This window comes from Protopterus annectens, chromosome 7.part0, assembly GCF_019279795.1.
Source record: "Protopterus annectens isolate FY-2018-M chromosome 7.part0, PAN1.0, whole genome shotgun sequence".
Taxonomy (NCBI): domain Eukaryota; kingdom Metazoa; phylum Chordata; order Ceratodontiformes; family Protopteridae; genus Protopterus; species Protopterus annectens.
Window position 1 is genome coordinate 1,958,047,760 of NC_056739.1, and position 25,095 is coordinate 1,958,072,854.

The 25,095-nt window shown below is 41.0% G+C and overlaps 1 protein-coding gene across 3 annotated transcripts in view; it reads right to left on the minus strand.

The window, feature by feature from the left end:
* CHD2 (chromodomain helicase DNA binding protein 2) overlaps positions 1-25,095 on the minus strand; it is a 3,702,317-nt gene that overhangs the window by 2,395,011 nt on the left and 1,282,211 nt on the right. For all 3 annotated transcript variants that reach the window (XM_044078379.1, XM_044078380.1, XM_044078378.1), the window contains one exon: positions 3,886-4,010. In XM_044078379.1, coding sequence (XP_043934314.1) covers positions 3,886-4,010 — 125 coding nt within the window. The remainder of the gene's footprint in view (positions 1-3,885; positions 4,011-25,095) is intronic.

A 25,095-nucleotide genomic window follows, 5' to 3' on the forward strand; every position in this document is an offset into this window, starting at 1 on the left:
GCCGAAAATCTGTTCAGCAAAGTCCGAACGACGTCTAAGCGTCCGCCGGTTAAAAGAAGCACAGGCTAGACAAGCTGCTACGTCGTGGTCTGGGCCTAAACAATGTATGCAATAGGAGTGGAAATCTTTATGAGGTATTTGTTTCCCACAAGATAAACAGTTATTAACTTTCTCTGACATCGGCTGAGGCAAGAAAGAGTCCCCAACGGGGTACTTAGCTTTATAGAAGTCTTTGAAGTAGTATTCGGTAGAAGTAGTCTCTGGATCTGACCGACCGGCACTTGCGAACAGCTTCTGCTTCGGGCGCCACGCGGCAAGAAAGACTGAGGAAAATGGCGTCGGCTGATACCTTTATACCCGAATAACTGCTGCAATGACGTCGGGTGAAGTGTGACACCAGCCGAATCCAGACCCAGACTTTGGAATCCGGCCGACCGAAGGGCTGCCTGACGACAGGACAACCCATTTGTAAAGACTGCAGATGCATCCTTGAAGGACATCATCAAGCACTGGAGGGATAGCTAAAGGCCTGTGTTGTGGTAGCTTAAGGAAGGTACGAAGCCACTTTCTGGAATCGGAGTATTCCTGGCCTTGCCACTGAAAGTGTTCCCTCATGGAGTGAAGAACTTCCCCAAAAGAAATATCCTCAGGAGGGGAGGCAGAGGGGATAGAATCCTCGTAGGCCTGGAAGGACTCTTCCTGGGTATCTGAGTGATCAGAGTCACCAGAGGCATCATCTGAAGAAAGGGTGTCAGTATGCTCAACCCTGGGCCTTTTGTCAGAAGGTGGCTGAGATCCTCTTTCAGGATGGGCCTGAGAGCCTCTGATTAAAGAAATTAAATCTGTGGCTAAAGACATGATTTGTTTATCAGTAGTGGGCTGAGGCAGAGCTTTAGGAGGGTGAGACTTAGCCTGGCTAGCAGCCTTAGCACGTGTGTAGGCCTTGATAGACATAGACATAGGGGGCCTAGCTGCCCCATGTGCTGGAGTAACCTTGTCCACTGGTATGGTCTCCGGTAAATCTTGGGATTCAGAATCTGGAGGAAAATCAACCACCGGCGCAGGCTCCGGGGCCGGAGTAATCGGTAATGCGGTGTCGTCGGTCCGGAGCGGTGGAGGAACAGCCTCAGAAGAGACCGCTGCACTCGCGGTAATTTTTGGCGTGGAGTGTCGGTGGAAATCGTGGGCCGAGGATGTCGGTCCCGGTCCTTCCGTTTTTTGGAAATATCAGGTGTCGGTTGTTCCAACGGCATGGTATAGGAGAATTTGTCGCCAAAAAAGTCTTCAGCAAACTCTGCCCTGCACCTGAGTGTGCGCTTATTGAAGCAAGCACAGGCGGCACAGGCCGAGACGTCGTGGTCTGGGCCAAGGCAGGGGAGGCAGTAAGAGTGGAAATCCTTATGAGGTATTTGTTTACCACAAGACAAACAGTTATTAACTTTTTCAGTTATTTCTGACATCGGCTGAGGCAAGAAAAAAGATCCCCAACGGGGTACTTAGCTTTTTTGATGACTTCGGATACGAAAAACACAGGAGATGACCGACCGGCACTTGCGAACTGCTTCTGCTTCAGGCACCGCGTGGCAGGAAAGACGGAGGAAGATGGCGTCGGCTGATACTTTTACACCCCTGCCGCTCTGACGTCAGGGAGGAGGCGACATCAGTCGACATCGGACCCAGACTTTGGAATCCGGCCGACCGAGGGCTGCCTGAGGCAGGACAACCCATATGTAAGGACTGTAGTTGCATTCTTGAAGGACATCAGGAGAAATAAAAATAACACAGTTTGACAGATTCAAACAGAAGCAGAAAAACGCTACTTAACGAATATCACTCTATTTCCTGACTGTCTAAAGAACAACTGCTCCCTAGCTAACAATTAATACAGCAAGGCAAGATTAGATGCTGAGATGCTTACTTCCACAAGGCAATTTGATGAGCTTCAAACTAAACCTGAACTCAAATGACTGACTGTGGTAAATATCATTGATTTTTATATCAGGTTCCAAAGAAAACCAAACAAAACAAACTGCTGTGAGAGTTGCATCCTCTCAGTACTGGTTATAGAATGACATCACATTTGATCACATGACTCTGGCAAAACACACACAGAGCCTTTAAGATTTGTTGCAGTACTTGGAAGCTATAGAACCATTTCAAAAACTTCTATTCTTCCCTTCCAGAATTCTTTATTTAAGCATACACATTTAATCAGTTATAAGAACAATGTTGATACATTTTTTAAGACAAGCATCTTTACAAATCAGCACGACAGTCAAAATGACAAAACTTCATCCAACCATGCTGGCATATGTTACACGTGCACTGACCTATCCTCCCTGGCACAGATGGCAATACCTCACATTGTAACAGTTCAATTAAAAAAAAAGGGCATTAAGACAGAGGGTTATATGGACTGGATGTTAACTATCTGCTAGGACACTACATACTCCTCTGTGAACCTTCTACTTTCAAATTTAAAGGTAGCTAGAGGAAGATACAAGTATGTTTGGCCTCAGGGTATGGAGCACACTCTCTCTCTCTTCAAAGGAGGGACATCTTAGGAAAAGTTTTAGCCTGGCAAACTTTTTAAACACATCTTCTAGAACTACTTCCTATCAAAAGTAATTTATTAAGATGTTCAACTAGCTCGTAACACTACCTTACAATTGTGGGCACCTTTGACAGCTACCAGTCAACTGGCCTCCTGCCCACAAGCTGATGCAAACTCCTAAAAGGCCTAATGCAACAGCAATTAGGGAAAGATTCCCATAGTCTGCCTTTTGAGGAACCAGGACAAAATGGAATTCAAACCTAACATCATGCCAGGCAGGAGAAGCAAAAGGTTACTCTCTTCAATAGAAAAAAAAAAGTTGTCTAAGGAAATGATGGGTTTACCATGTCTTCCAAGTTCTCTGCCCACATTTTAGGTCATCTGCTGAAGACAGAAGAATTGCCCAGCTGGGGGAATGTTTTGCATCAAGGCCTCTATTTTTTTCTGGGCAAAGTGGACCATAAACATTTAGCCATTACTACCAAAAGCTTTCTTCCTATAGTCTATGCAGTGCTTGTAGGAAGAATATTGGCATTCTCATATTCAGGAAGAAAAAAACAGTAAGTGTTGGCTCTTCTATTGTGCATAGCTGTGCAATGGGTATTACAGACCTTGGAAGTTTTAGTCATTTTCATTTTGGTATAAACTTAGTCCAAATTAGAAGTCACTATATGTTCAGCTCTAAAATCTGAATAGAAGAAATTCGCAAAATGAGTACTTCATCTTCTTGTGAAAGCTGAGTTAAATTCTATGGACAGCAGACGTGACCAAATGTTTCTCAAAAAAAAAAAAAAAAAAAAAGAGAGATGAAGTACTGTGAAGACACTTTTTATGCCATATGTTGCTCTTATCTTGCCCAGAGAGGAGCTATACCCAAAAGACATACAAACAAAACTTTGGTAATTTGGACATCTCACTTTTGGGAAATCACTGGATTAAACACAACTGTAAAGCTAATTTGTAAACACAGTAAAACACATAGAACAAGTATGTAGTGCAGAGGGTGAATATGTACAAGATTTTCCAATACAAAAAAAAATCTAATAGTAGAATAACTTTTACTCATGTTCTACCATCCTCTTATGCAGTAAAGTTATAGGAATATCTTTACATGTTATCCTGAAAACATTCTTAAATACAACAAACTCAGCAATGCATTTAAAGAGGTCAGTTTCTTCAATGTATCCATAAGCAGAGCAAACACCAAAGAAACAGCTATAAATCTGAGATACCCTCCTTGGCAAGACAGGTAAAATGTAAGCATCTCTTACTTAAAAGGAACCATACTATTCTTAACTATGGTAACAGAAAGTAAAAATACTTGGACATACTTGCACCATGAATGAGCAAGCCAGTTCAAACCCTCCAGCTGGTAATCTCTCAACTCCAAGTTCTCACCACCAATGTATACTGGCTGTTTCCTTAACGTAACAAACCTTGGCCTCTGCTTCAACACCTTGAAATGCAACAAGTTAAAAAAAAGAGAGAGAAATAAACACAGGTATGTGCAAAATCTAATGTGGTAAACCACAAAAGATCAAGACAGAAGAAAACTGAACCAAACGCTACATAAAATTTTAACAGTACAAGAGCAGAAACATTCAAAAGAACATGCAACTCCGGTCTTATTGGCAACTTGTAAAGCGGTACGGATTTATACTTGAATCTTACTAGTTTGTACTCTCAAGTAGCCAGATACTCCAACTAGTCCATCACAAATTTAAGTTTGGCAATTACATAACTTAATATATACTTACCCATCCTAATCCAGCATAATTAGTGCTGAAACCCAAAGTGATATTAATGCCATTAACACAGCTGTGTAAGTTTAGACTTCCGTATTCAGAAGCAATTTTTAAAGTAAAGTTACTTATAAAACTGGAATGAAATGACATTTTTTTTGTAAAAAAATATGAAGCTTTATTCCAAGAGGTAAGCGCTTTCAAAGTGAAACCACTACTTCATCAGACCATAAAATAACACACATTTCTCCTGTTTTTATCTATTAACCAATTAAACCAATGACCAATGGTAATTGTTCATCAATAATTATATTAAAGTGCTTTCCATAAAGTGCTGTTTAAAATGTGATGCATAAAACAAATGATTAATAAATATAACATCCTATTATGCATATCTACAAAAAATCTATTGCGTGCCTATTTATATCAAACATTAAACAATCTCATCACAAAAAACTTTTATATATAAAAAAGTTGATCTATTATTTACTTATAAATTTCCTATTTTTTACTTATAAAGTTTCCTATTTTTTAAGACAGGTCTCAGGGGAATTTTTTCATTGAGTCCCTTCCCCTATCAGCCTTTAGCCTGATAATCCATCCTGTTTCCAAGGTTTCTGTTTGATTAAGTAGGTCTCCCCCTCTCTCATTTTCACATATTTTCTCAATAACTAAAAACCTAAAAATCATGCGTCTGTCCTTCAATATTGAAGTGCTTTGCCAATGCATTCGTGAAGGTATCTTTCCTGATGTTCAGATGTTCCCTTACCCTATATCTAAGTCTCCTATTGGTTTTCCCCACATAATATGCTTAACAGACATTACATATGGCCAAATACACTATGTTTTCAGTGTTACAGTCCGCTACAACTTTAAATGAGAATATTCTTCCTGTATCTGGGTGTTAATTAATCCCTACTATTTGTGGAGCATTACTGAACTTTTGTTTTACCAGCAGCTCACTTATCCTAACCACTAACTGATTTGTGTTACTTTTTTTTTTTTTGCATAAAAATTGTTTACATGCATCTTTTTCATGCAAAAAACAATGGTTGTTTCACCCCTTTACAAATTATCTTTTATTTTCTAGCTTTCTAAACATTTTTATAGTCACCTTTCAAAAATTAATCCCTACTATCACCCACCAATATAACCCTCTTCTACATTTGTGAACTCTACTCCCCAGCAGTGTTGGTTAACTTCCTAAGTAGGGAAAGGAGGATTGGCAGTCGTAATATTTTGTAAAAAAAATGCTCAAAGGCTCATATTGGCCAATCTTGCATCACACCACTACAAACCCTGACCCTATCCACAATCCAAACTATGTGCAAAACAAGCCTGCATCCCCTTTTTCCATTTTGTAATATTACAGTCAAAGGCAAGATCATAATGGCAAGACACAAGAGCACCAAAATGAAGATGTGTGAGTGGTTTTGCAAAGATGTTTTAACCATACAGGAAGAAACTATATCAGTTGCAATACTTTCCACTTTCATAAAAGGTTCAAATATCACTCAAAATTGCTTACATTAAACACTACTCTCCTCTTAAATATAGCTTAAAATAAACCTTTATTTAATCACAGTGAAAAAAAAACTAGCACCTCAGCTTATGCCTTCCAGGTATGAAACTCTACTAAATTATGCCAAAACTTAAATAACCCTGTCAATGAAAACCAACCAATCAAATATCAAATATGCAACAAAACAAAAATGCTAATCTCATTTGAATGTTCTATACTCTAAACAGTAGTCATTAATTTTTATACTGTAATAAATACAATGATTACAATAGCTAAAAACACTGTGATAAATATCAAACACAATCTTTACTGTAGATGATTTAATCAATAATACATTGTTCAAGGCAAATGGATGGAGGGTCCAATAAGAAAAAAAAATAACCATGCCTCTTTGCCAGTATAACAGACTGTTGCTGAAACACCTACCAAGAGGAGAAAACGCTGAGAGAAGAAAGGAGCCACTTTTGAGATTTTAAATATTTTCTTCAGATTTATTGTTTAAAAAAAACTGCATTGCCGTCTACTTTTCGGCGTTCTCTGGCTTGCTAAAGTTGATATCTTTATTAGAAACAATATTTAGAACACACCTAGAGCCTGTTTACTGCATTTCCTGTGTTGCACTTAATTTAAAATCGTTTTTTTCTTAAAAATGCATTTTACCTGCCTCTGGCCTAGCACTCAAGTGTGGGGTCATTTATTGCACTGTTCTGACTAGTTTACTACTTGTGTATCTCAGCTACCTTTAAACAAAACAAAAAAAAAAACAAAACAAAAAAATCTTGCTTTTTTTCCAACTTTCTGAAATTTAAAAAAGTTCAGTTACAGAGTTGCTGTTCTGAACCATTTGTAAGTTTCTTGGAGGCCGGTGCTTACTTGGGCTAAAGGGAAGTCTCTGTGTTCATCAGTGGCAGTGGTCAACACTGAGCAGCCTGCCTGTCCCTGTAGGAGTGGTTACTGCCTAGAAACTGTAGTTTTATTGGCCATTTTGGGTCAATTCCAAACTCCTTGATCTCTCTCTCTTAAAACCCTACAACTCTCTTTTTGCATGGTGTTGCGCACAAAGCAGAGTCGGGCAGCACCGATTAGCTGGGGTATACTAATCCTGGCTCCACAAAGTCTGCGCTGCAAATTTTCCCTTAGAACTAGGCAAGCCTCAACTCAAGTGCTTCTGATCTGCTGCTCTTACCTGCAGCACTTCCAAAACAGAAATTATCACTTGTTTTAATCTCCTAGACAGCACTTTTATTCTCCAAATTTCCTAGATAGCACTATTATAATACAGCATAAGACCCTCGACTGCCCGCAGGACTCAAGTTCAATTTACTCCTCAAAGCATGTCCAGAAGTCAGTTTCAAGTGTACTCTCCAGTTTATCTGGTGGAATTGGGCATCCTGAGGTAATGTCACAACTGCCTCATGTATACAGACAACCGTCTCCTCCTACCTCTAGACACAAACACATGTGAGAGATGCTAATACACAGCCAGACTGGAGGCTAAGCGCTCTCAACCCATGACTATAACAGACAGTCAAGAGGAGAAGGGACACACTAGCATCACACCACCAGTCAACACATGGATCTACAAAAAAAAGTACCGGCAAAACATACACATAAATACACAAAAACGTATTCGGAGGCACTAGGTACCAATCTGAAAAAGAAACAGTGCCCTCCAAAGCAGACAAGCAAGTGACCTGCACCCCCAAACACAAGCCAGAAAACATATAATTCACCTCAACAGTGTGCCTCACAACAGCCCTTAAGGCAAAACACCAAACCAAGCACGCTAGTAATAGGAGACTCTATAGTAAGGCACACGGATGTTCCACTCAGCAGGCTGAACAAGGAGAAGGTTACTGTCAGCTGCCTCTCGGGTGCTAGGATCTGCCACATAACACAGGCACTTAGGTCACTCCAGAACAAGTACATGTATGACGCTGTCATTGTACATGTTGGTGTGAATGATCTAAGATGTACCTCCCTGGACTACATGAAAAGAGACATTGAGGAGCTCTCTGATCATGTAGCCCAAGCTGGTATGACCCTGACCTTGAGTCGCATACTACCTTCACCTAGAATGATACCACAATACAAAGACAAAATGATCAATTTCATCAACTGGCTAAACTTCTGGTGTCATTCTAAGGGGATACAGTGTCTGTCTGCCTGGGATGACATGATAGACAAGCCTCGCTGTTTTGCCAGAATGGTTTGCACCTGTCACCCCTAGGTTTTCGAATACTGGTCAAGGTTCTTGCCGTCCTCATAGTGCCTTTTTTATGCAAAGCTCAAAGGACAAACCAACCACCGTAACCAGCACAGGTAACCAAAAACTAAGGGTAATGCTACTCAACGCCAAAAGTCTCAACTTAAAAATGCACGCACTTGAGGATCTCCTCAGCATGGAGAAAATCAATGTTTGTGCAGTGATAGAACCCTGGCTCAAGGCTCCAGAAAGCACCCCAGCAATGCCAGGTTCCAATTCATATCACACCTTCCAGCCTCAGTTACCGGATAGCAGTACAAAGGGTGGAGGTGTATCCATATTCATCAAGGATACCCACATCTCCAGGTTAGTAGCGCAGCATCATGCCCCAGAGATCATCCATGCGCAACTATCAGCATGCAAAACCACATTTCAAGTCGTAGCCTGTTATAGATCGCCCACCATGTCCCAAGATGCTCGCTCAGCATTGCTTGAGACGTTGGAAAATATAAAGGTCCTACTTAACACCATAATCTTGGGTGATTTCAACTACCTTGGTATAGACTGGGCGAACTACCAATGTTCAAACTCCTATGCCCAGCGATTCTTAGAATTTATAAATTCAAATGCCCTTGAGCAACTAGTATGTTCTCTCACTAGAGGGGACAACATATTGGATTTAGTCATCACAAACATGGGCGCCCATTGTACCACACCCGTTATCACTCCCTCTCTGGTCAGATCTGACCACAAATTGATAACCCTGGAAATCCTCACCCCTCCACCTCCCCCAGTCAAAGAAACCATTGTAAAAAACCTTTCCACAGCAAACTTCAAACTACTTGCGTCTGAAGTGGAAAGCTTCACCATTCCCTTGCAGAAGGATAATGATATCCAGGATGCGGAATCCTACACCAAGGCACTCTATATGCATCTTCAGGATTGCATAGACCATGCTATCCCAAATAAAACCAAGACTCCTTCCTCAAGTAAGAAGAAACCAGTCTGGTGGACCCCGGCCATAAGCAAACTTTACAATAAAAGGAGGCGGCTTATACAAAAAAAGGCCAAATCTCAAGTAGAAAAATCATCCCTGCTCAGCATTAGTAAGAAACTGAGGGCCCTCATCAAGTCAACTAAAGCCAGTTTTGAAATGAAAGTTGCCAAGGATGCAAAGGATAACCATAAGACCTTCTATGGCTACGTCAAAAACCTAAATGGCAATGCTCAGGTCTGTTCTGAGCTAGTACAAAATGGAACAAAATACACTGACCATACTGATATTGCCAACATCTTGGCTGACAGGTTCAGTGCAAACCCCCCCCCCCCCTCACCACCTACAGGGCCTATTAGCATTCCAGGGGATTGTGCAACTCCAATTATTACTGATAAGTTGGTTAACAAGACTCTGTCTAAAGCTAAAAACACTGCCTCCATGGGACAAAATGGTGTCCCAGGCTGTGTCATACGCGAGCTCCAAAATGAATTCACCCTATATCTTAATACCCTGTTCAGTCTTAGCCTCTCCACAGGATATGTGCCCATAGAATGGTGCACAGCAACGGTGGTCCCGCTACACAAGGGTGGGGCCACAACTGACCCTGGAAACTACCGACCAATAAGCCTGACCAGTCTGACCTGTAAGGCTATGGAGTGAATCATTATGGAACTCATAAATGGAGAGATTGGGAACCTCCAGACGCTGGACCCCACATAGTTCGGCTTAGTCAAAGGCAGAGCATGCCTCCTGAACCTGGTGGATTTCTTCAAGACAGTTACTCAGGCTATATATATATATATATATATATATATATATATATATATATATATATATATAAGGGAAAGGAGGTACATATGGCTTACCTTGACCTTGCTAAAGCATTTGACACCATTCCCCATTCAGGTATTATTGATAAGCTCACCAGCCTGGGCATAAACCCTTACGTCACAAGATAGATCGCAAACTGGGTCTCAGACAGATCCCACAAAGTAAGAGTAGCGGGATCTATGTCCGAATCCAGACCAGTAACGAGCGGTGTGCCTCACGGCTCCGTCCTGGGGCCCCTCCTGTTTGGCATATACTTCTCAGAAGTACAGGCAAGCACGGAAGGGCTGTGGCTGACTAAGTTTGCGGACGACTGCAAACTGGGTGCTATAATAGTCTCCGGCTGACATGGATATCCTCCACGAGGGCCTTAATGAGACTGATGCATGGTGTCAAAGCCATGGTCTCAAGTTAAATGCTAAAAAATGCGTAGTAATACCCTTTGGAAAAAACAGAGTACCCGAAAACTACAACATAGGAGGTAGCCCCCTAAAATCTGAAGAAGAAATAAGGGATCTAGGGACCCAAGTAGATAGTCAGCTTTCCTTTGACAACCATGTTGCTAAAGTGGCTAGAAAATCCTTCTAAGTGACCCGTCTGATCACGAAAGGGTTCGCATCAAGATCTAAGGATGTAATGGTGCCCCTCTACTCTTCCCTCATCAGACCCATTATTGAGTACAATGCACTGATTGGAATGTACCTGGCTAGGCATCTCCAGCAGCTGGAGAGACCACAGAGGTACCTAACCAAGAGGATTACTGGCCTCAAACAGTTGACCTATGCAGCACGATTGAAAAAGCTAAGACTGTTCTCTGTTGCATACCGCCTTCTCAGAGGCGATCTCTGTCTAACGTACAGAGCCATGTCCAACCCAGAGCTGTTGAACATGCTCCATCTTAGCAAAACCAAATCTACTCGAACTACATGCTCTAGGGATATAAACCTCAACACAACAATGAATAGAACATGCTGGAGGGATAGATTCCCTTCGCACAGACTCCCCTTACTATGGAACAAGGTCCCAATCTACATAAGACAGAGCCCCTCACTATCACTCTTCAAGAGGAACCTTCATGAATGGATGGGTAACAGAAAGTTTACACCGGGGATCACACTAACAGCTCTACTAGATAGGGGCCAAGGGTACTAGCTGCTAGTACAAGGGTCTAGGGAACTAACTAAAGGGGCGGTGAATACAGCACAATGTGGCTGGGCTAATATATGCCTTTGGGCGGTTTACTATCAAAATTGCGAACAGCTATGGTCGACCGTCGTATGCTCGAACGCATAAGGTCGGAACACAAATGTCGAAGACATTATAATCAATCGAGGAACGGTTTGACCATGGGTCGAGGTAGGGAAGGTGGTTGTAGTAGGGAATAATGCTGTACACCTACCTCGACCCACGGTAAAACCATTCCTCGATTGATTATAATGTCTTCGACATTTGTGTTTCGACCTTATGCGTTCGAGCATACGACGGTCGACCATAGCTGTTCGCAATTTTGATAGTAAACCCCTTCGGGCAGATAGCCCAGTACCTACCTATGAACCTATATTCAAATATAAATTTGAACTCGTATATACACACATATATATATATATATATATATATATATATATATATATAAAATCATACAATATCTCAAGGAAGATGGGTTATTATGATCTTTATAAAAATGCATGGCTGCTGGACTTGTGTACTAACAACTTCTAATATCCCTGATGTGTTTCTGAATCCCACTTCCTCGCTTAGTTGCTCAAAATATTTCCCACATTCTCATCTCAATTCATATACCACTACTGTGTGATAATTATCATTTCTAAGGCACAACAATGTCAATTTATATAATACTATAATTCATTATCTTTACGATAAACTGAACCACTATTATATTCCTCCCTTTTCCACACATACATATGACATTACACTATGAACCAAATCTTTTTGGTCCATGTAGATTATACGTGATGACTTGTAGGAGATTCATCATTCTATGGATATGGGCGAATAATCACATTTGCATATTCTTCTATGAGCTTTATGGTGGCATCAAACGAATTGTATTTACAATAAACACTGTAGTGTTTGTGGTATAACATACACAAATTAGATATTTTGCACAATTCAACACAGATTTATGTTAATATATACATTATATGCTTTTGACATAATAATTATACAGTTTTTAATATATATATATATATTTATTGATTTTTTATATATATACATATGGTTTTATACATCTATAAGTATATTTCTTTTTTTCTCTTCTTTTCCTATATACTGTTATATGTTGGTTTATATGGATTGTATATATATATATCGATATGGTATAGTACCAGCAATAATGGTTTAGCTCATATATACTTAGCACCTAGCACTTTATGATTGTTCAAGTTAGTAACGATAATTGAATGTGTTAAATATTCATCTAGATTTATATTTGCATTTTTATATATATATCTATTTATATGCAGTTTTTTCTGTGTTTAAATATATATGCCTCTTAGCACTTATGAATTGATGTATATATGTTAGATAGGGATGAATATATGTTTATAAGATCTGCACGATGCACTTTATGTGTTTACATATGCTTAGTTGTTTACATATTTATGTGCTGCTTAATATATATCGAACCATATCTACAGATTGGTCAACATGACTCGATATATATGTTAGTTAGGGATTAACATATGTTTACAAGATTCGCACCATGCACTTTATTTGTTTAAATATGTGGATATATGGCTATATGGAGATTTTTGCATATACATATAAAATACATACCATATATCTTATTTGTTATACATGCAGGTACATAGATATATGCATACATGAGCATGCATATACAGGTATTCACACTATATTTATATATTTATTGATATTTATTGATATATCACTATTCTTCATTTCGTTCAGAAATGGTAATTAATAAATGTATATATTTTGATTACATATAATATGAGAGAATTAGACAGAATGAGGAGGTAGTTAATAAGATATATGACTTGAATAAGTGTTAGATATAAGGGGAAGTGATTTGAGATTTATTAATATATATGTTCATAGCTAGACCATGTTATTTTTATTTTTCTTTGTTTATTTTCTTTGTTCATTTTGATGTTTATTCATATATGTATTTTGCATTCTGCATTTTAACTAAACATTATTTATGTTTAATATGTATACCCAAGTATATGTTATGCATATACATATATATAACATTGTAAAGTAGATCACAGGGTATATTAAACCTAACATAGTGTTATTGCAACTTTAAGGAATAATTACGCTGCTCAACAGAGACAGCTGTTTCCAATTAGCAATTTAATTATATTAATTAGATGAAAGCATACACTATATAAACTGAGCTGCTACATTGTATATTGAAATCTGATGAAGCGTATTTTAGATACGTGAAAGCGCTCATTTCGTGGTTCTATATTTTATGGAATAAAGAAGAAGTTGTTTTATGCTGGACTGAGTTTGCCTTTGTGGAAATAGAATTGAAGTAGCCGTTTTGTTCTGGTTCACTTGTGTTTCTTATTCTGCATACCACTACTGTGTGATAATTATCATTTCTAAGGCACAACAATGTCAATTTATATAATACTAGAATTCATTATCTTTACGATAAACTGAACCACTATTACATTCCTCCCTTTTCCACACACACATATGACATTACACTATGAACCAAATCTGATACAAGAATGACTATGACATTTGTAAATTTAAACTGGAGAAAGGCCCTTCTAAATAATACGTCAGTGACGCTTTAAAATACAAGACACTCCTCCTATAAAGGGTTCACACCTTTATTAGCCATTTTATTAGCTCTTTTATCTGTTTTAAAACATTCAAGACTTCATTTACTGTTGACTGACAACTGCACTAAGTTTAGTAAGGTGTTACTATATATATATATATATATATATATATATATATATATATATATATATATATATATATACATCTATACATCTACATCAATATACATGAAAAGTACAGTTGTGTACACTTACCATAAACGTAGATGTTCGAGTGTATTCACTATTGCAGTCATTACATTTGGGTAATCTGCTGGCAGGTTGCCCTCAGTCGACCTGATTAACAAAGTCTTGGGTCATGTGTCGGTTGCTGTCCCTTCTTCCATGACGTCAGGTCGTCAGGGGTATAAAACATGCAGTCGACGCCATTACATCAGTTTTTCTCGCACCAAATGTCAGGTGCCCCCCAAGTGGGAAGCAAATAAAGTGAACAAACACCAAAATATAAAATATATATACATATACCTCCAATCCCAAAAGCAAATACACCAAAAGGTCTTTTAAGCATAGTGAAGGAAGTTATAAATGAAGTCTGAAAAAAGAATAGGGGCTTGGAGGGTGGGTAACCTGGACTGCAACAGTGAATACACTCGAACATCTACATTTATGGTAAGTGTACACAAAGTACAGTAGTGTACACTTACCATAAATGTAGATGATCAAGTGTATTCACTGTTGCAGTCATCACTTTTGGGTAATCTGCTGGCAGGTTGCCCTCAGTCGGTCTGAATAACAAAGTCTTGGGTACTGCGTCGGTTGCTGGCTCCTCTTCCATGACGTCAGGTCGTCAGGGGTACAAAACATGCAGCCGACGCCATTTTAATCAGTTTTTCTTGCCCCAGATGTTAGGTGCCCCCCCAAATGGGGAGCAAAAATATATATATTTATATCAAATTATATATATAAATATATATATGTAAATATCTAAAAATAAACAAACTGTATATGAATGCACTAATAGCAACATAAACTTAACCTTCAACTAAAAGAAAATACACCACAAAGGCTTTTTGAAATAGTGAAGGAAAGAGAAAATTCAGAAGAAAAAAGGGGGATGGCGGGAGGGTAACCCAGACTGCAACAGTGAATACACTCGAACATCTACATTTATGGTAAGTGTACACAACTGTACTATGTTCATCGTGTTTCACTGTAGCAGTCATCACTTTTGGGTAGAATCCCAAAGCTATGGATGGGAGGTTGAAACTAAATAGCATTAGGGGCGGCTATAAGGCCCTGCAGAACTGCAGTGGCAAAGACTGCCTGGGACTTAGAGAAGAGAGGCAAATGATAATGCTTCATTTCATTTTTTCTGTTGTGCGTGTTTTACAGTGTGCTCTGTCTCTCTCTGCAGTTAACTTGCATTTTAATATTCTAAGTACAACCTTGCAGTTTTAAAAGTACTGTTTTTTTTTCATTTCTTCTCTTTCCTAATTGTGTGTTTCTAGCTGTGTGTCTGTTTGCTATACGTGGGGGTGGTGTTATCACTTCTTTATCTGATATTTAATAGCCTGGAGAGATTCCTCTGTACTTTAAGTGCTAGCCACAAAGTTTGAGAAATCATTTTATGCTCAACTCTTGAGAGACTTGCTTGGCTACAAACATCTGCATTAGAAGCTGGAGCCAAGTGAAACTTGCATTTTAATATAAGTACAAACTTGCAGATTTATAAGTACTGTAGTTTAATTTTTTCTGTTGTGTGCGTTTTACAGTGTGCTCTGCCTCTCTGAAGTTAACTTGCATTTTAATATTCTAAGTACAAACTTGCAGTTTTAAAAGTACTGTTTTTTTCATTTCTTCTCTTTCCTAATTGTGTTTTTCTGGCTGTGCGTCTATTTGCTATACGTGGGGGTGGTGTTATCACTTCTTTATCTGATATTTAATAGCCTAGTGGGATTTCTCTGTACTTTAAGTGCTAGCCACAAAGTTTGAGAAATCATTTTATGCACAACTCTTACAACAGGTTCATAGGTTCATACTAGGCTATCTGCCCTAGGGCATTTATAAGCCTAGCCAGAGCGTGTTTGGCTTTCGCCACCCATTTTAAATTAATTTTGCTATGCCCTTTTTCGAGGTTAGTATACTGTGCCTATGTCTAACAGTGACACAGAAGTGATACCCAGGGAAAACCTACGATCTCCCATCCACTCATCAAGATTCCTCTTGAAGAGAGTCAATGAGGGACTCTGCCTAACCAGGACTGGGATTTTATTCCAGAGTGAAGGGAGTCTCTGGGTTATGAATCTGTCCCTCCAGTATGTCCTATTTATTTCAGTGCTGAGGTTCAAGTCTCTCAAGCACATAGCTCGATGGGATATGGATTTTCTGAGGTGCAGCATGTCCATTAATTCCGGGTTGGACATGGCTTTATACGTCAGGCACAGATCGCCTCTGAGCAGGCGGTATGCCACTGAGTAGAGCTTGAGTTTCTTTAGCCGGGCAGCATATGGCACCTGTTTGAGCCCTTTGATCCTCTTGGTGAGGTACTTTTGGGGTCTTTCCAGTTGCTGCAGGTGTCTGGTAAGGTACATCCCAAAAGGGGCATTGTACTCAATTATGGGCCTGATGAGGGATGATTAAAGAGGCACGATGACCTCCCCTGATCTAGATGTGAATCCCTTCATGATTAGGTGGGCTATATAAAATGTTCTTCTAACCACTTTGGCCACGTGGTTGTCAAATGAGAGATTGCTATCAACTTGAGTCCCCAGGTCCCTAATTACTTCTTCTGTACTTAATGGATTACCACCTATGTGGTAATTTGTGGGCACTTTGTTTTTGCCAAAGGGGATGACTATACACTTTTTGGCGTTTAGCTTGAGGCCATGGCTCTGGCACCAGTTGTCTGTTTCTATGAGGCCCTTTTGCTGGATGCATGTGTCGGCTGGAGAGTAGATTATGGCGCCCAGTTTGCAGTCATCTGCGAACTTGGTCAGCCACAGTCCTTCCGTGTTGGCCTGTACCTCCGAGAAATATATACCGAACAAGAGAGGTCCCAGGACTGAGCCTTGTGGGACGCCACTTGTAACTGGTTTGGAGTCTGACAGGGCTCCAGCAATTCTAACCATGTGGGTTCTGTCCTTGAGCCAGTTTGCAACCCATCGAGTGACATAAGGGTTTATATTTAAGCTGGTGAGCTTATCTATAATGCCCGAGTGGGGTATTGTATCGAAGGCTTTTGCGAGGTCCAGGTAGGCTGTGTGGACCACCTTCCCCTCGTCAATGGCCTTGGTGACTGCTTCAAAGAAATCGACCAGGTTTAAGAGGCAGGATCTGCCCTTACAGCCGAACTGGGTAGGATCCAGTGTCTGTAGGTACCCAATATCTTTATTTCTGAGGTCCATGATGATCCTTTCCATAGCTCTGTAGACCAAACTAGTCAGGCTTATGGGGCGATAGTTTCCAGGATCCATTGAGGCAACACCTTTGTGGAGAGGGACTACTGTTGCTGTATGCCACTCTTTGGGTACATATCCTGTAGTAAGGCTGAGATTGAACAGTAGTTTTATGTTTGGGTTTAGCTCTTCTTGGAGTTCATGTAGGACGCAGCCCGGGACACCGTCTGGTCCCACTGATGCTGTGTTTTTTGCTTTGGAGAGGGCGGCTCTTACCTGAGCATCTGAGATGTCATGGGGGCAGCACTCTGCTGGGATAGATATTTGTCGTTTTGGTGGGGAAGGGGGGGAGAAGTTTGCGCTGAACCTGTCAGCTAGGATGCTGGCAATGTCTGTGGGTTCGGTGTATTTTTTGTCATTTTGGACTAATTCTGAGCATATCTGGGAATTCCCACCCAGGTTCCTAACATAACTAAAGAAAGCCTTGTGATTATCCTTAGTGTCCTGTGCAATTTTTCTCTCGAAGCTGGCCTTAGACGATTTTATGAGTGCCCGTAGTTTTTTGCTAATACTGATCAGAGATGCCTTCCCTTTTTGGAATTTTGCTCTATCATGTAGTAGCTTCCTCCTCCTATTGTATAGTTTGTTTATGGCTGGGGTCCACCAGACAGGACGTCTGCCTTTTGAGGACTGGGTCTTGGTTTTATTTGGGATTGCATGATCCATGCATTCCTGAAGGTGTTCATAGAATGCGTTTATAAAGGATTCTGCGGTCTGGGCCGTATTTTCCACAGGCCCAAGGGCTTTGAAGGATTCCACCTCGGTTCTGAGGAGTGTGAAATTTGCTTTAGAGAAGTTTTTCACTGTGGTTTTCTGGGCTATCCAGTGAGATTAGTTTATGGTCTGATCTTACCAGTGAGGGATACACTTCTGGTCTGGAGCATAGAGTCCCCATGTTGGTGATGATCAGGTCCAGTATGTTTTCCCCTCTTGTGGGAGTGGTAACAAGTTGTTCCATAGCATTTGAGTTTATAAATTCTAGGAACCTTTGGGCTAGGGTGTATGCTCCCAGTCTATGTTTGGGTAGTTGAAGTCACCCAATATAATGGTGTTTGGAGAGACCTTCATATTTTCCAGTGTTCTCAGGAAGGCCGAGTGGGGTTCCTGGTTTTGGGAGGGTGGTCTGTAGCAGGCTATAAACTGGAAGGCAGTTTTATCCACCGTTAGTTGCACATGGATAGTCTCTGATGCTTCGTCCTGTGCCACCAACCTGGAGGTGTGGGTATCTTTGACAAATATTGATACTCCCCCTCCTTTTGTGGTTCGGTCCAAGTTTTGGGGCCGAAAAGCATGATATGAGGAACCTGGTAGTGCTGGGGTGCTCTCGGGAGCCTTGAACCAGGTTTCTGTTACTGCACAGATATCAATGTTCTCCATGCTAAAGGAGAGTTTTGAGTGAGTGCGTGCGCATCTTGAGGTTTAGACTTCTGGCGTTGAATAGCATTACTCTTAGTTTCTTATCCCTTGTGATACCTATGGAGGTGGGTTTGTCTTTTGAGGCTTGCCTAAAAAAGGCACTATGGGGGTAACAAGAGCCTTTGCCAATATCCGAAAGCCCAGGGGTGACAGGTGCAAGCCGTCCCTAGCCAAGCATCGTGGCTTGTCGAGCATGTCATCCCAGGCTGACAGGCATTGGATCCCCTTTGAATGAAACAAATACTTAAGCCAATTGTTGAAATTGATCATCTTGTCTTCATACTGTGGCATCATTCTTGGTGAGGGTAAGATGCTACTCAAGGTCAGGGTCATACCGGCCTGTGCTACATGCTCAGAGAGCTTCTCTATGTCTCTTTTCATGTAGTCCAGGGAGGTACGTCTCAGGTCATTCACACCAGCATGGACAATGACTGAGTCATATTTGTACTTGCCTTGGAATGACCTGAGTGCTTGTGTTATGTGGCGGATCCTAGCACCCGACAGGCAGCTCACCGTGACCTTCTCCTTGTTCAGCCTGGTGAGCCGGACGTCAGTGTGCCTGAAGATAGAGTCACCTATTGCAAGTGTATCAGGTGTGTTGTTTAGCCTTAAGGGCTGTGACTGTTCGGCACACTGGCTTTGTGATCTCTGTGTTGTACGTGTTTTGTTTTGGGGTAGGGGTAGCGATTGCTTGGGTGTCTGCTTTGGAGGTCTCTGCTGCTTAGGCAGATTTTTATTTAGAGCCTCCGAGTATGTTTTTGTGTGTTTATGTGTTTGGTTTGCTGTCGTGGTAGGTCTATGTGAGACTGGAATTGTAGTGAGTGTGGTTTCCTTCTCCTCCTGACTGGTTACACCAGTACTGAGTTGAGAGAGCTTAGCCTCCAGTTTGGCTATATGGTTGCATCTCTCACATGTGTTGGAATTTGTTGGGAGGAGGAGAGGGTTGTCTGTGTACATGAGGCAGTTGTAACATTGCCTCAAGATTCCCAGATTCACCAGGAGATTGACAACTGACCTTTGGACATGCTAGAATAGTATTGGGAATTCCTTTATAATTGAAAAAAGGGCCATTGGGGAACAAGGTATTCAAGGGGAGTTTGTGAGGGTGTAGTGCTTTTAATTTTTTAGTGCTGACTTAGTGAGCAAGTGCCAAGTAACTTAAATGCAATGTGTTACAGGTAACTTAAATGCAAAAACGACAAACAGTAACTTTCTTTCAAGTGAAACAAGGAAATAAGTACAGTAAGCAATGCAGATATCACTAGGGATCCACAGAAGTGCTGAAAAGCCGCATTTTAGGTGAAATTAGTGTTTCAGGGAAATAAGCAAACAAACAACAAGCATACAAACAAAGCTAGATTCAGCAAGTCTGGATCTAGTCTATGCTACAGCAAACAAGGTGTACCAATTTCAGTAAGAAGCAGTTCAAATATGCAGGCACTATAAGCCTTTAGCCAGAAATTCCCAGCTCAGAAGGGCAGAGTCTCTCCTCCCACAAGAGTGCAGACCACGAACCCTCTTAATGTAAAATAACTGGCCTGAAGCCCAAGTGCTTAAACCAGAATTAATACACTTTTAGAATAACAGACACTGAGCTGTCAATCAGCAGTTCCCAACTTAGAAGGATGTAAGCTACCTGTTCTGCCACTACAGTGCAGACCACAAACCTTCTTAATGTAAAACAACTGGTCTGAAGCCCAAGTGCTTAAACTAAAAGGCTTAGAATGAGTTACACCAAGCAGTAATAAATACAATTGAGTACTTTTAAGATGACGCAAAAGCAAAATAAAGTAGGAATAAACACAAATACAGTAAAAGCAGATGATTAAAAAAAAAGTTAAGTGGAAAGAGAGAAAGGAAAGAGAGAAAGGAGTAGCAGAAACTAAGCTGATTGGCGGATTGTTCTCCCTGTACTGGGTAGAATGAAGTAATGACATTAGACTGGGAGGAGGGTCCCAGATCAAATTTACACTAGGGGCGGGCATCTGCAAAGCCAAAACTGCAGAAATGTTTCTCACAGCTGAAAAGAGAGACTTGCTTGGCTACAAACATCTGCATTAGAAGCTGGAGCTAAGTGAAACTTGCATTTTAATATTCTGTTAAGTACAAACAGAGATTTAAAAGTACTGTAGTTTCATTTTTTTGTTGTGTGTGTTTTACAGTGTGCTCTGTATCTCTCTGCAGTTAGTTCCCACCCTCCCTCTCTGTTGTTGTGTTGGTATTAAGTGTTGATGGCTCTGGAATTGCCCGCCCCTCCTGTAAGTCTGTATTAGAACACTCCTCCTGGGTCCATCTCATTTGCTCACTTAGCCAAGTACAGTGAGATCATATTGAGTCTAGTGTTCACTTTACTTAATACAGAGAGTAGATTTGAGAAGGCCAAAAAAAAATACTTTTACTGTATTTGTCTTTCCTCCTTTCTTTTGCTTTTCTTAAAAGTACTCAATTTGATTTATTCTGCTGCATTTATTACTGCTTGGTAGTAGCTTGATTAAACTGTAACTGTTAAAAATTCTAAGTCTTTTATTTAAGCACTTGGGCTTCATACAGGCTGATTTACATCAAGGTTTGTGGTCTGCACTGTTGTGGCAGGACAGGTAGCTTACATCCTTCTAAGCTGGGAATTGCTGATTGAAGGCCCAGTGTCTGCTATTCTAAAAGTGTATTAATTCTGGCTTAAGCACTTGGGCTTCAGGCCAATTATTCTACATTAAGAAGGTTTGTGGTCTGTACTCTTGTGGGAGGAGAGGCTGGATTCTGCCCTTCTGAGCTGGGAATATCTGGTCACAGGCTTATTGTGCCTGCTTATTTGAATTGTTTCTTTCTGAAATTGGGGCGGCTTGTTGCTGTAGCACAGACCAGATTCAGGCCTGCTCAATCGAGCTTTGTTTGTATAACTTGAGCACTGATCCAGGCCATCTTTTTTGGAGAAGGTTACCCTGCACCCTAGTAAGCAGGGGTGTGCAGTTAAAACTTATCTGATTGAAGACTGCTGGAACAGGGCTCAGGTTTGAGCTTTTTGTCTGGTTAATTGGGTAACTTGTTTAAAATCAGTTTGTTTTCTATTGTACTTTATTCATCTGCTTTTACTGTATTTGTGTTTCTTCCTACTTTATTACTAGGGGTATTGACTACAACTCTGATCTGCAATATATAACAATAAGAATACTTTTCTGTGCATTTTAAGTGTTTTTTGAGTGTATCTGCTTTATTTTCTAACAATATATATGTATATATATATATATATATATATATATATATATATATATATATATGCTTGTTTCCCGCCTTTCTAAGCTAGTATAGTCCAGTTTTCAGGTTAGTGCTGAATTCAGGGCTGTGTTACAAATCTGTGTTAGCCCATACCTTACTTGGATAGAATGAAGTTCTCTGTTCACCTGTGAGAGAGGGGAGCTTTGAGCAGCCTGTCTGTCCCTGGAGGTGTGGTTTCAGCCCAGAAATTAGTAGTTTATTGGCCATTTTGGGCTAATTTCTATCTCTTTCATTTCCCTGCAATAAATACCATATTTGCCCGGTTTTGTGTGCTGGGCAGCACTGGTTAGCTAGGGTAAAAGTATTCCCGGCTCCAGTAAGTCTCCTCTTCAATTTTTCCCTTGGAACTAGACAAACTTTCAACTTAAGCACTCAAGCCACTTTTTTTCTCAGCCTGGCACTTATTCAAAACTTATAGCAAGCACTTATAAACCCTAGCACCAGACCCTCCTGTACTGTACAGAAGGACAAGGCTCTCTATTCGACCTTACCAGCCATCCAGTAAAATAGTTCACTGTACCTATCCAGGCATGTCCAAAGGGGAGTTTCAGGTGTACTCTCCAGTCCAACTGATGAATCTGGGCATTTTGAGGCAATGTTACAACTGCCTCATGTACACAGACAGCCCCCTCCTCCTACCACCAAACACTAATACATGCGAGAGATGCAATTATACGGCCAAACTGGAGGCTAAGCTTTCTCAACCCAAGACTGGATCAGACAGTCAAGAGGAGAAGGGAAATACATGCATCGCACCACCAGTCTCACATAAACCCATTAAAGCAGCACTGGAAAAAAACACACAAATACATGAAAACATACTCGGAGGCTCTAAATAAAAATCTGCTAAACCAACAGAGACTTCCAAAGCAAACATCCAAGCAACCTCCAGCCCCCAACACAAACCATGCAACACATACTTCACAAAACCAGTGTTCCATGCAATCACAGCCCTTAAGGCAAAATAACATACCCAGCATACTAGTAATAGGTGACTCTATAGTCAGGCACAATGACGTCCCACTCATTAGGCTGAATAAGGCGAAGATTACTGTTAGCTGCCTGTCAGGCGCCAGGATCCACCACATAACACAAGCACTCAGGTCACTTCAGAAAGTACAGTTTTGTACCTACCATAAATGTAGATGTCCGATAGGAATGCATCTGCAGTCCTTACAAATGGGTAGTCCTGTCGTCAGGCAGCCCTTCGGTCGGCCGGATTCCAAAGTCTGGGTCTGGCTTCGGCTGGTGTCGCACTTCACCCGACGTCATCGCTGCAGTTTTTCGGGTATAAAGGCATCAGCCAACACCATTTTCCTCAGTGTTTCTTGCCCCAGATGCCAGGTGCCCTCTAGGATGGCTAAATTTGGATAAATGCCAATGTTTCCAAATAGTAGAGAGCAAACACATAAAATAAGCATGTATGTACATATATACAAACAAATACACCACAATAGATCCCCCCCAAGCTAGCTGAAGGATGGCAAATACCCTAGGAGTACCACAGAGGGGAAGGTGGGAGGGTAATCCTGACTGCAGATGCATTCCTATCGGACATCTACATTTATGGTAGGTACAAAACTGTACTATGTCCTTCAAGGATGCATCTGCAGTCCTTACAAATGGGTAGAATACCATAGCTAAACTAGGGGAGGAGGAAAAAAGGAGAGATTATGGTGAGTTAGGATCCCTTGCAAAACAGCAGTGGCAAAACCTGCTCGGGATCTAGAGTATAAAGGTAAATTGTAATGCTTGGCATATGTATGCACGGAGGTCCAAGTAGCAGCCTCTATAATGTCCTTGGTAGCCACTCCTCGTAAGAAAGCTGTGGTAGTGGCTGTAGCCCTTGTGGAGTGAGGTCTGATGTTCTCTGGAGTTTTCTTTCCATGGTAGGAGTAACAAAATCTAATGCAATTTCCTATCCATTTGGAGATTGTCTGTTTTGAAATTGGTTTTCCTTCCTTTCCTGTTGCATATGCTACCAGAAGCTGGTCAGTTTTCCTATTGGATTTGGTCCTGTCCCGGTAGTAGCGTAATTGTCTATGTACATCCAAGGTATGCAAGAGTCTTTCTCCCCTGTTCTGTGGGTTGGGGAAGAATGTAGGTAGGTGGATAGCCTGATTTAAAGACACTCTGGATACCACCTTAGGCATAAATGTAGGATTTGTTCTCATGGACACTCTATCTTGATGGAAGATCAGGAAGGGTTGCACTGCCATTAATGCCTGTAGTTCAGAGACCCTTCTTGCTGAGGTGATTGCCAGCAGGAAAGCAGTCTTCCAGGAAAAGAATTGTAATTCTGCTGTTGCTGCTGGTTCGAAAGGGGGAAGTGTCAATTTTTCTAGCACAAAGTTCAAGTCCCATGCTGGCAATGGTGGTTTCCTGGGAGGTTTTACATTTTTAATTCCTCTCAGAAACTGTCTGAGCAGAGGATGAGAGAAGACAGGAGGATCCAAGCTGTATTCTGCTGAAATAGCTGATGCATGTATCTTGATGGAAGAATAGGACAGGCCTGTATGGAAGAGCTCTGCCAAGTACTCCAGGATGTTGGCTATGTTTACCAGTGCCACATCTTCTCCTTTTGCAGTAGTCCAAATGAGATATCTTTTCCATTTTGCTGCATAATTCTTTCTTGTTGAAGGTCTACGAGCCTCAAGGATTATGTCTTTAACCCTTTGGGATAAATTTGGGTTAGTTGCTCTTATGTAATGTTCCAGGCAGTTAACTGCAGAGTTTTCAGGTTTGGATGCAGGATGTTGTAGTTGTTCTGTGTTAACAGTAATGGGATCAGGGGTAGTGTCCATATTTGTTCCCGAGACATGCTCCTCAGCAATGGGTACCAATGTTGTCTTGGCCAGTCTGGAGCTATCAGAATGATCCTTGGACGTTCCTCTTTGATCTTGAGAAGTACCTTGTGCATCAAAGGAAGTGGTGGGAATGCGTATGCTGTCAGATTTTTCCAACTGAAAGATAGGGAGTCCACCTTCCAAGCAAGTGGGTGGTACGTCCTTGTGCAGAATTTCTTTAGCTGGTGATTGAGTGGGGATGCAAATAAGTCTATTTGTGGTAATCCCCATTCTGTTGTGATGGCTTTGAAGATGTCCGGATGCCGCATCCATTCGTGGGCATCTGTGGTAGTTCTGCTTAATATGTCTGCCAGAATGTTTTCTTTTCCCGGTACAAAAATTGCTTATAACTGAATGTTGTAGCTCAGAGCCACATCCCATAGGTCCAGTGCCAGCTGGCATAGAGGATATGAATGTGTGCCTCCCTGTTTGTTGATGTACCACATAACTGTGGTGTTGTCGGTCCTTATCATCAAC